The 11,696-nt window shown below is 44.2% G+C and overlaps 1 protein-coding gene across 2 annotated transcripts; it reads left to right on the top strand.

Annotated features, from left to right (window-relative positions):
- Nucleotides 1-999: 999 nt before the first annotated feature.
- wnt11 (wingless-type MMTV integration site family, member 11) lies at nucleotides 1,000-10,926 on the top strand. Of its 2 annotated transcripts, none has more exons than XM_003458971.5 (6): nucleotides 1,000-1,390; nucleotides 2,951-3,146; nucleotides 4,813-5,057; nucleotides 6,916-7,193; nucleotides 7,293-7,585; nucleotides 9,905-10,926. In XM_003458971.5, exons 2-6 carry the CDS (start codon nucleotides 3,064-3,066, stop codon nucleotides 10,077-10,079), a joined length of 1,074 nt encoding a protein of 357 aa, XP_003459019.1. In that variant the 5' UTR covers nucleotides 1,000-1,390; nucleotides 2,951-3,063; the 3' UTR covers nucleotides 10,080-10,926. The 2 variants fall into 2 exon arrangements, with proteins under 2 accessions (XP_003459019.1, XP_025766789.1); XM_025911004.1 differs by lacking the exon at nucleotides 1,000-1,390 and adding an exon at nucleotides 1,520-1,846.
- Nucleotides 10,927-11,696: the final 770 nt, after the last annotated feature.

Below are 11,696 nucleotides of genomic sequence, written 5' to 3'. Positions count from 1 at the left end.
CCAGCCGTGCTTAGCTGCACCAGTTGCAAGGTCAAGATCTGGACAACAGCTCAGTACTGGCTTCTTGTCTGGGCGTTGGAGGTGCAGGAGATTCTCAGGGAAACTATACATTACTTTCCCACAGCTGGCTCGGCGACGTATCACTTTCAGTGTGGTTAAGATTTAAGGAAATCAGCCAGTGCAGGAAAACTTGCTGTAACTTTAGGAGGCTTTTATTTGATTTTTTTTCTCAAATAATATAAGCTGGAGAGCATTTCTGTCTGTGTGCATATGTGTGTGTGTGTGTGAGTACCACAATATCATGTCACACTGTATTATAGCATATATATTGTAACATTTTTATGGGATCCGCTCTTAATAAATAAAAGCTGTCACTGTGAATTCAGAGCATCGTTTACCTTTCGCACTGGTTCCAATTTAAAAATTTTAGTGAAGATTTATATTTCACGTCAGGGCGTGTCCACCGCTAGGACATTTCCTTTATTCCATTATTTCCAAGATTTATTAAAACACACAAAAAAGAGAGAAGGATCAAACAGAGATATTCTCCTGCTATGCCCCTGTTGTATTGTTGGTGACTTGACTTTGATGCAAAACACGAGACAAGTATAGAAAATAAAAGTGTCCACATGTTATCACAGGTTTGACACAGTTTTTGAATTTCTTTCTATTTTTAACTACATTTAATATAATAAATAAGTCACAATAAAAGACTTTATTACTTTAAAACAAAGCATAAGAACAGAGCAGGATTGAGGCATGAGAATAAGAATCTACAAACAATCCGTTCATATGAACTCTAATATTTGAGGTGAGAATATTTCCGCGGATCTTGATGAGCAGCCACAGGCTGCTCAGAAAGCTTCAGCAATACCGGGATGTTGCGGGAGCATGACAAGCCTGAGACACTGTAAATGCTTTTAAAATAAGATCAGCGCGTGGACCATTCATCATCAGTGACACGCTGTAAGTCAGTCCAGCTCCCTGTTCCGGAGCACTTTCAGTCCAGCAACATTTCATTATTTCCCAGTAGCCCTGCATGCTCGGCTCTGGACTGCTTTCTTATGCTAATGCAGGTCTGACATCAGCAGTGAGATCAAAGTGGGGCAGGGGTACTTTAGAGCTGAGTCTGCCCTCATTCAGGCTCACTCACTCATTCTCCTCTAGCCCAACCTTGCTCTGTCCCGCTCGCACTCACTGACCGACACGGCTGTGGTACACACCATGCGTACCTGCCCGGAGCTATTCTGCCACCCCGTGCTGGATTTTACTAAAGCGTCTGGCTGACTGCGACACGGACAGCTCTGTTGAAAGGATACTGAGACTGGGACTGGACTTTTCCCCGCTTGTGTTGATTTATTGAACGGGAAAGCCGAGATCGACGGCAAAGGTGAGCCCCAGCTTGTCTGGCTGCAGAAAAAGCCCCACGGGCTGTCTTAGAGCTCAGTGCGTAAAAGTTTAGGACAGAAATAGAGGAAGGGAGTTTTTGCTGGGAAAAAACTGCAGGAGGAATTTTTACTAAAAATATATGAAGACTATTGATCCCTGCTACTCTGGTTTGCTGGCACAGATTTAAATTTAAATTTGGTGTTTAAAATATAAAAACCTCGATATCAGCGTGCGTCGTGAGATTTGACTAACAGCGTTACAGACTGATGATAAGATGACATTAGATTTAATTACATTAAAATATGATTGTTTTGCATTGAGTGAGTTTTAGTAGCCAAGCTTTAGAGGCCACAGTCGTTCGAGGGGGGAAAAAGAAAGGAGGACTAAATAATCCACGATGCGCCCTGGCTCGCTTAACCTATCTCGGCGTGATGAGGGGCTCACATCTGATAGGCTGGTATGTGTGTGTGTGTGTGTGTGTGTGTGTGTGTGGGAGTGAGAGAGAGTGAAAAAAAAAAGGTTATCAGCCGTCATCTTTTAGAGAGAAACACGAGCTGCCCCATAGACCGCTTTAACCAGCAGGGCCCGCAGAAGTAAATCTGGACAGAGGGAATTACGCATTTGACGCCAAACGGAAAACAAGGGCCGACGCTGCTCAGAAACTCTTTCTACTCGATTTTTAAAAATCTTAGAGCATAAAGTAAGCGTTTGAAAGGTTATTAGTCACACCGCTAATTAATATGAGTAATTTTGAAGGGGCCAGTGAGCGGCGAGGAGCGGAACTCTGTCTTCACAGAGCGCCATTTATCAGCCGTTTATTACCTGCAGCGATAACGCGCTCACTTTAAGCTGCCTTCAAAGAGCTTTCTAATCAGCGGGCAGATAAACGCCTGTGACGCGCTCCCTGTCCGCTGGCCCTCCATCTCTGCCTTGATCCTTGCTGGTGTTCTCCTAATGCCAGCCTAAATTGTTGAGATTTTTAGAGCCGAAGAGAGCGAAAAAACGAAAAAATCTTAAATATAAAAACTAAAAATATGTTTTTCTCCAGAGCGCTTAATCAAAGGTTCTCCTTCTGCCTCGAAGCTATAAAAAAAAAAATCTCCCTAAACATCACATCAAGAATTATCCTGTGCTTTGTGGTTAGTATCAGTGGTTAACTGTCTTTTCCAGGTAATTCCAAAATAACAAAAAGTAGGCAAGAAATAATTTTGACTTTAAAGTTTTACTGTAACTTCTTTAGTTTCTAGTGTGTGTATCTGCATATTTAAGGAAGCTGAATGGATTTTCCCTGTCCTGTCCTTGAGTGCTTACATTAGCCTTGATGTCAAGCTATTTTCTTAAGAAGCACAGGCTTGCTCATTTCCATTTTGTCTGTCTTTGGTGTTGTGCGTGTGTGAGACTGCTGTCAGAAAACTCATCTCATCCCTTTTTATGATCATTGCTTCAAAACTCAAACACGCAGTGTTTTCATCTCCCTCTTCACAAAAAGTCTGGAAATGCTTCAGCTTGGCGCATCACAGCAGCTCTAAGTCACTGATGTTTTCTTTGTGATTTATCACAGGGTTTAGAAGAAGGGGCGTCGTGCCATGAGCGCTGACCTTTGAGTGTGAGCCGAGAAGTTCATCGAGTCTTTTGTGTTTTGTGTCCTGCGTAAGCCGGAGCTACTGTCCAACCATGAGGGGCAGCTCTCATGTCCTGCCTCTTGGTGTGATCGCGGCTCTGATGCTGTCGCAGGTCTGCTCTGGCATCAAATGGCTGTAAGTATTCTCTCGTTCCGTGGGGTCGTTTTGCCATTTTTACACAACGCTTTGCATTCAAGGAGCGTCAAAACAGATGACATCATGAAGATACACCATACTGCTCTTTGCTGCATTTGCTTCATAGAGGGGAGGGCTCATGGCAGCTTTGAAATGGGCCCCAGCATTCCTGCAGTTGTTTCTGATGAGGGGGGGGCTGTGTGCTCTGTCCATGTGTGGTGATGAGTGCTTCAGAGTATGAAACCAAGCCAGCAACTATTTTGTTTTATTGATTGTAATGTGGCCTAAGTAAGAAAAAAAAGAAATGACTGCATGAATATTTCAGTTTTAATACCCCAGATTTAATTTACCATCCACTGTATACAAAGGCAGAGAGCAGGAAATAAAATCGGGATGGCGAGGCGTCATGGTGGCGCAGACAGTGATGTCACTGCTTTCTGCGTGTAGTCCAGTTTTTTCCTCAAATCATAAAAACAGCACACTGCAGAAAGACGCCGTGCAAGCTGAAAGAAAGGACGATGGCTACTTTCTGCTACACGCAAACAATAACTTCACAACGAACAAGTCCACAAACATCCAGGTTTTATTTATGTTCGTCAATCTTACGAACCCTGGAAGGTTTCCTTCACAGTTTTCAGGTCGCTTTGCATGTTAATATTTTCCGGCTTTTTGGGGTGTTTGTCTTGTTTCTCTGACCTTCTGGGAAAACTAAAGTCTGCATTTAGCTGTAGCAAAAATATCTGTGACTTCCTATCAGAATGAAAAGTTGCAATGCTCATAGTGGGAGCGCCTGAGCAGATGTGCCAACGAGCGGTGGGATGGCACGCACCAAATCCCAGTGAGAAGTCTTACAGTCTTTATAACGCACGGAGGTGCAATGCAAAACAGATGCGGCTGTAAACACCTGTGGGTGCCCGGTTACTGTGAGCCCAGTGGAGTCGCAGCTTTTCATCGGGCACAGAGCGGCGGCTCCTCGGCCTCCTAATGCAAAACAGGCCAGGGTGCAGGCTGCTCGGTTCTCACGGACGAATCAGCAGTGTACAAAGCGACAGATCCCACAGATCAGAGCCAACCTGCTCCACTTGTGCTTCCTCTGTTACATTCATTCCCAATAAATTGTTCAAATCAAATATGTGCTCCCTTTAATAGTGATTCATGTGCAACCGAGGCCACAGAGTGCAGTGCTTCCTGCAGAAACACTTAGATGATAAGGGGATCTACAATTTTCTATCTGGCTTCTAGATTTTTTGGCATATCCTCGAGGCCTCTCGTGCCCTTTAACCAAAGACCAAGAACGTGTCACATGTATTTTATGAATCTGCAGCTGACTTTCCTCTGGAATTCTCACTGTGATAAGATGGTTCTCCGCTGCAACGCATGCCAAAAATGTTTCCCTGCTCGAAGTGTTATCTGCAGCAGTTTTCCAATTGTTTGTTAACAGCCAACGTGTCTCACTGTGAGCTTGAATTGTGCCTGCACAGGGAATTCAAATTGCTTACACACCATTCCAAATAAAACTCACGGCATGCCTGTATTTCCACAAACGTGATAATTTAACAAGTCATAAAACAAGCCTTTGTTGCCGTCACCAGCGCAATAAAAAGAATAAGTACTAAATAATGCTGACCCAAAAACTTTTGTTTCTGCTTCTTTCCCCTCCACGCAGAGCACTGTCTCATACTCCCGCATCATTACACATCAACCAGACCCAGCACTGTAAGCAGCTGCCCGGCATGGTGTCCTCCCAAGCTCAGCTGTGTCGCAGCAACCTGGAGCTCATGCAGACCATCATCCAAGCTGCTCGAGAAGTCAAGAAAACGTGTCAGAAGACTTTCGCCGACATGCGCTGGAACTGCTCCTCCATTGACATACCCATCGATACCCCCAAGTACCGACCAGACCTCGACCGAGGTACGCTTCATAAACCAAACATGCTCCTCATGTTTTATACCCACGATTCTTTACAGTTTGATTTACATAGAGCCAATAACAGTCGCCTCAAGCTGCTCTGTGTTATAAGGTAAAGACCCCAGGATAATACAGAGAAACCCCAACAATCAGACCACCCCTTGAACAAGCACTTGGCGACAGTGGGAAGGAAAAACTCCCTTTTTAACAGGAGGAAACGTCCGGGCTCGGGGGAGATATATTCATGTCTGCTGTATATGTAGTTCCTGTCTAAAAAAACAACAACCCTGAAACAGATTTTGGCCTTTTTTTAAACAATTTCTAATTTAAAGAGGACTTGTTGCCTCATCATCGAGCTCTTTTACTGCCAGCATGTGTTCCTGAGGCATTCTCCTACAGAGCTGTACGTTCAGTGATATATAAATTATGTCGCTATTTCTGAAATCTCCTAAAAAGAGTTTCACGCTGCACTATCGCTTACAGTGTGACTTTGCTGTTTTATTTTGCTAAAAGGATTTTTGAACCAGCAGCAGGTGGGGTTGGGATTGGACATGGCTGCCATTTGCCAAATGAACAGGAAATGGCTCATCTCTGTCTCGGGAAGGCTTTGATCGAACAGCCCACGCTCATACGTGATTTCTTCCTCTTATTTCCAATTGCCCCCCCATCCTGTAGCATGTGTGCTTCCCATGTGCGCACATCGCCACCAATTACATCAGCGCTCACTCTGTGTTAGAGCATGACCACCGATGTTTGAGACAGAGAGAGAAATAGAGAGCTGGAACACAGACTGCAGAGAAGGTCGCCATGCAGAAGAAACTTTATGAGTTTTTTTCTCTTGTCTTATATAAAGTAATCATTTTACATACATAATCTTGCAACGAACATAAGGAAAATTTGAGCACTATATGTCTGTGTAAATAGACTTTAAGGTACTTTTTCTTGTAACGTCCCACATAATGACAGAAGAGTCCACATTTTCATTGGCTATGCGCAAAAGAAAATCACAAGTCACCACAAAGTCAGAATGTATGCAGATTTCTGCATAAATCTGATGGCCACTACCACAAAGAAAATTAAATCCAGCTACAACAAAAACTACTAAGATGAGGGGAAGTGGGTGGAAGGCGATTCTCTGGTTTTATTTATGACTTTTTTCAGTTATTTTGAATTTCACGGAGGGATAGCACGACACAGTACATGTGAAGTTCACATTATCGCGAAGATGTATCGAAATTTCAGACTCACCCTTAGATTTGGTGACACATTGTTCTACATAAGTATACTCTGCGCTCCACATTTAGTTTGTTGGGATATGGTCAGGAAGGAGCAGCTATCTCGGAGTGAATTACAAGAGATGGCAAAAATAGGACTGTAGAGAAACAAGAAGAAAACAGGGAAACACAGAGAGAAAAGTTAACAAGCAGTAATGGCTTATAAACTCGTGGGAATCCCACCAGCAGCCTGAGCTTTATAGCAGAATAACAAAATAATGGGTCAGGGTCACCTGATGCAGGATGTCGTATTAGCTTTACTAAAAGGAAAGCCTGAAGCACAGTCCTAAAACGTAGTGATTACTTTTTTGATTATAGTATCGCTAAGTTTTATTACTTTTGATTTTCTTGTTTGTGACACTCTTGGAGAAGAAGAAGAAGAAGCTATCCACTGACATCGCACTAGTCTTTAGCCTGGTGACGATGATAGGGAGCGTAATCACTGGTTTCATACTAACAAGGGTTACTGATTACCGAACACTTGATTTGAGAGCAGAAGTTGTCTTTTGAACTGCTTTGAATGTCAGCTCTGCTATTTTACGTGGCATATTTTGCTTTTTCACCTTTGCTGTTTCTGTTTCCATCAGGAACAAGGGAGGCTGCGTTCGTCTACGCCCTGTCTGCGGCTACCATCAGCCACACCATAGCGCGGGCGTGCACCACTGGAGATCTGCGGCTTTGCTCGTGTGGTCCCGTCCCGGCGGAGATTCCAGAGCCTGGATATCGCTGGGGCGGCTGTGGTGACAACCTGCACTACGGTTTGATTATGGGCTCCAAATTCTCTGATGCTCCCATGAAGATGAAGCGCTCCAGCTCCCATGCCAACAAACTGATGCACCTCCACAACAGTGAAGTTGGCAGACAGGTACATAGTAGAAGAGTGAAAAAAACACAGACTCACTTCCATATTTGCCTGTCCCGTATATCGTAGTTTAACTTCCGTGTCCTCCATCTTCATCTCTAGGTACTGAAAGAGTCAGTAGTGATGAAGTGTAAGTGCCACGGTGTGTCTGGATCCTGCTCTATAAGGACCTGCTGGAAAGGACTGCAAGACCTTAGGGATATCGCCATGGACCTTAAGACCAAGTACCTGTCTGCCACCAAAGTGGTTCACCGGCCCATGGGGACACGTAAGCAGCTGGTGCCCAAAGACATTGACATCAGGCCAGTGAGGGACAATGAGCTCGTCTACCTGCAGAGCTCTCCGGACTTCTGCTCCAAGAATGAAAAACAGGGCTCTGTTGGAACGCAGGGCAGGTAAGACACCCACGATGCACCAGTTTGTGTGTGTGTGTGTGTGTGTGTGTGGTTATTATAGTTCTCTGAGCACGAGTCACATGAACGCCAGAGCTATGTAGCTGACAAAGAGGAAATGATCAGCTCTGAATGTCCGCTCATCCAGGATGTTGACTCAAGTGCTGTTCTGCTTGGTGGCAGTGTTTGATTTACAGGCTGGCTGATAACAAGTGCCTGCCCCTGAGAGAGCCTCGTCTGTGGTGTGTCTGAGCATGTGCCACTGAAAGGCCCACTGTGACTGGAGTCCTTGTCCCGCTATCTAAAATGAATACGAATGTGGTTATTCTTAGGGCCGAGGGCACTATAGCTGATATTGATTTGAGAGGGCCACACAAACAGGGAAATCTTTCATTGCGCCACACAGATAAAGATTTACTTTGGCTGCTCACCTTCAGTATTTGACAGGGGATGGTGCTCCTTTGTTAGAAGTTAGAGGGAGAGGTTGAGCTAAGAGATACCAGGTAAATAATGCACACATAACTTTTATGTTTATTTAATTTCTCTCATGTGTGTTGCTGGAGACCGTTCAGGTTCATTATTTCTTTGTGAATTACAGGAGAGTAAAGTTCCCGCTGTAAAAACCTGATCTTACACAATTTCACTTCAAGTCCTTTTAGAAGTGTCGTTTAAACTAACTGATAAAAGAACAATGACCAGTGAAAGCTTATAAAAACCTCTCAAACCTCTTTTTTTGTTGTTTTAAGGTTTTAAAATGTTTGTTGTTTCAGTTTGTAAGATTTCAGGACTTCAGGAGTGCCATTCCTCTCTTTTATGGTATGTGAGACCAGATGCACACTGGTTTACAGGAATACATGTAGTTTTGTGGACTGCCATACTTCCATGCTACCAGAATACAATCCTGGCTGTATGAGCTATGGAGGATATAAATAAGACCACCGTACATGTGTGCACATACAACATGTGACTAGCAAATCATACGTCCTTCAGCCTGATGTCACTGCACAGATAAACATGGACATGCTTCATGTCAAGGACACTCACTCTGTTCGCTGCATCCTTTTGGCAGGCTGATAATGCTGCAGCCTCACAGTCTGCAGCATTAGCGCTCCTGCAAAGTCACCAAACAGCCGTTTTGCTGTTGTTATTAGTTTAAATGTTTGACGCTGATGCTAACTGTTAAGCGTTCCTGTGTGGCTATTAATTATTTCTGTTCGTATGTAGGCAGATTTTTCTGCTTCCCTGCTTCATAGTTGAGGAGCTGCTTTGTTCTTTCCCGTTTGGCTGCTTGACTTAAAGCTCTTTTGTGCTTGAGTCCTCGTGGCTGCTCTGTGGTCAGGTATATATAATGAAAGAGCATTTAAAAGCACTTTTCTAGTCTTAGTGACCTTCAACATGCTTTGCGCTACAAGCCACATTTGCTTACATTCTTTATTTTATAGACTTTACTTACATCTAGGGCCAATTTACAGTCACCTGACATGCATGTCTTTGGACTAAAGCAGCAGCAACGGTTTGCCAGTTCTTGAGACAATCTGGGGCAGGCAAAGTAAATTTGAGCCGCACTCTGTAATGGATAAAGCGTGATCACCGGTGCAACAGAGAGTCACGTCCCCGGAAAGAGGCTGGGCTTTTGTCTCAAATGACTTTAAACCAGCAGATGTGAAACCACAGAAGATCGTACTTCTGACAAAACATAACTGTCCAGGGTGGCAGCTCCCACCGATGTCATAAACCTGTCTTGCATTCTCAATGACTCTTGTCCCTCTTCCTCCCCTTCTTTCACTCGCAGCGCGGCAGCCTTTAGCTCGGTAGCTCTCTCACCCTGCTGGTCATTAACACTTTGCCATCATAAAACAAAGCAATTATGTGAAGAGGGCCAGATAAAGAGAGGGAGGGCAGGCCTGTGTACTCGGTGTGATTTATGGCGGGGCTATTCTGTGCTCATTCTAAAAGATGCCCCGGGCTTCTAAACGAGAGGCTCCAGAGCATCCACTGGCCAAAGACAAGGAAACAAAAAGAAAAAATGGAAGAAAAAAATGTTTGGGAGAAGGAGAGCGCAAAGGTTAAAGCGCAGAGTTCGGTCAAACCATTTTAAAGGACTATTGTTGACTCTCGACAGGCTGCGAGATTGTGCAAAACGTTTTAGAATGGCGCTGTTAACTTAATTGTCTCGGGCAGGAACTGGAAATATTTTAGCTTTCACGGCTGATTGCTCGCTCCAAAATGCGCCTTCTTTGTCCTTGCCTCGGCTAGAGAAATCAGCTATTGCAACGGAAAATTAAAGTCACAGTCTAACTGCATGTTTTTCATGTCTGTCAGGCAGTGCAACAAAACCTCGTCAGGCAGTGACAGCTGTGACCTGATGTGCTGCGGCCGTGGCTACAACGCGTACACAGAGAAGGTGGTGGAGCGTTGCCACTGCAAGTATCACTGGTGCTGCTACGTAACCTGCAAGATGTGCGAGCGCAACGTGGAGAGATACGTCTGCAAATGAGTCCACCAACCTGCCGGCCCGACCAGCGCCCAGCCGGCCGAGGCTTCAGATCAACCAAAGCACTAAAAATACCGAGAAGGCTTACTTCTGTCTTAAGCTTTAGCATGCGTCTCTCAGTGAGAAGCGGTCCCTTCCTGTGTCAGTGTCATTTTTGTTTCCCACCAAAATCTCTGAACTACCAACTGGGCTTCTGGGCTTTTTTGCTTCACAAACCTGGAGTGTGGAGACAGTGCCAGTCGGTTCATGCGAAGACCGCCGTCCTCCTGGGTAATTTCTTTCTCTTATTAATGATTATAAATCCCCCCAAACAGGGATACTGGGTCTAAGTCTATTTCATTATATCTCTAATAAAAAGAAACGGTATTGGATTCGATGCTGGAGGAGAGAACATCGCTTTCTCTCCCGACTTGACAAAGGCTTGAGTTTGGCTTTAATCCACAGAAATCGAAGGGTTCCCATGGATCCATCCTTTTTTTTAGGTACTATTCCAGCCTTTTCCCTCTTCAGCCGTGGACAATAGAGGAAAAAAGCAACATAAAGGGAACTTGAGCATTTTTCATTCACGGAACATATTTGCAGTTGATGTTTTGGACTCTCAGCATTTATCCCGTGTGGATCGTGACATGGCTGCATCCCTGTGGATTGAGAGGACTTTCTGAAATGGTGCATTATCTCACTTTTGTCTGACATGCAGGCAATTCAAAATATATTCTATTTTTCAGATCATATGAGCTGAACTCATGGATTTTTGTAAACCACTTTTGTGTGGATGTACATACTGTTATTTTGTATACTGAAATAAAGAAAGAAGTATTTATAAAATAATTAAATGATCTTCACTATCATCTTTACTTGGATACTGTATGTGTTTTTTCAAGACTCATTAGATAGAGTAATTAGTTTTAAGCTTAGCAAATTTAGGTGTAGCTCACTTCAACTCCAAAAGGTCATAAAATGCCAGTTAACCACAAATCATATTGTGCAGTGATTGTAAATCAGCTCAGCACAGTCAGTAATGAGTTGCAGAGTTCAACAGCCTATTGGGATCCCTCTCTGAATTACCCAAACCCTGGGAAACTGTTTGTTTGGACATTCCACCTCCTCACAAAGGCCATTGCAAAAGGATTTTTGTCACTCCTACCACGGCTTCAGCAGTCAAACACTCATCTGTCTGAGGCCCAGACCTCCAACGCGCAAACATGGCGTCTTTAAAAAAAGACTAATCTAATTCAGTTTGAACATATAGGCAGCCTGCCGCCCTGTTAGAGGGAACAGACTCCGCGCTGTGCAGAGACATTACCCTCTGACCAGCCTTGTGTTGGATAAAGCGCTTCTCGTGATTTTACACTGACAGAAATAGCCGTGGACGACGTCGAGTCCACGCTGGGCGCTCACATGATACGCCGCAGCGCCGAGCAGCGCTCACTCAAGCTGTAACACTACTTGACCCTAGCCTGTGGATACACAGAGAAACTGCCAAAACAGCCCTGCATACTCTGGAAAAGTGAGGCTGAAGGGAATGTTATCAGCAGTCATTTAGATTTTAGTGGTTCTTTTATGACGCTGGACCCGTTTCAGAGCTGTCCTCTTAATTTAGCTTCATTTTTGGTAGGTTAA

This window comes from Oreochromis niloticus, linkage group LG10 (genome assembly GCF_001858045.2).
Source record: "Oreochromis niloticus isolate F11D_XX linkage group LG10, O_niloticus_UMD_NMBU, whole genome shotgun sequence".
In the NCBI taxonomy this organism is placed as follows: Eukaryota; Metazoa; Chordata; class Actinopteri; order Cichliformes; family Cichlidae; genus Oreochromis; species Oreochromis niloticus.
The sequence above is the reverse complement of the archived record's forward strand: the minus strand, read 5'-3'. Positions and strand labels throughout refer to the sequence as shown.

What these genes read in the sequence shown, in the direction of transcription:
- wnt11 (XM_003458971.5), top strand. Translation starts at nt 3,064, where the DNA reads ATGAGGGGCAGCTCTCATGTCCTGCCTCTTGGTGTGATCGCGGCTCTG. An exon ending in ACAGTGAAGTTGGCAGACAG is followed by an intron (nt 7,194 to 7,292) that starts GTACATAGTAGA and finishes CTTCATCTCTAG; the next exon opens with GTACTGAAAGAGTCAGTAGT. An exon ending in TCTGTTGGAACGCAGGGCAG is followed by an intron (nt 7,586 to 9,904) that starts GTAAGACACCCA and finishes CATGTCTGTCAG; the next exon opens with GCAGTGCAACAAAACCTCGT.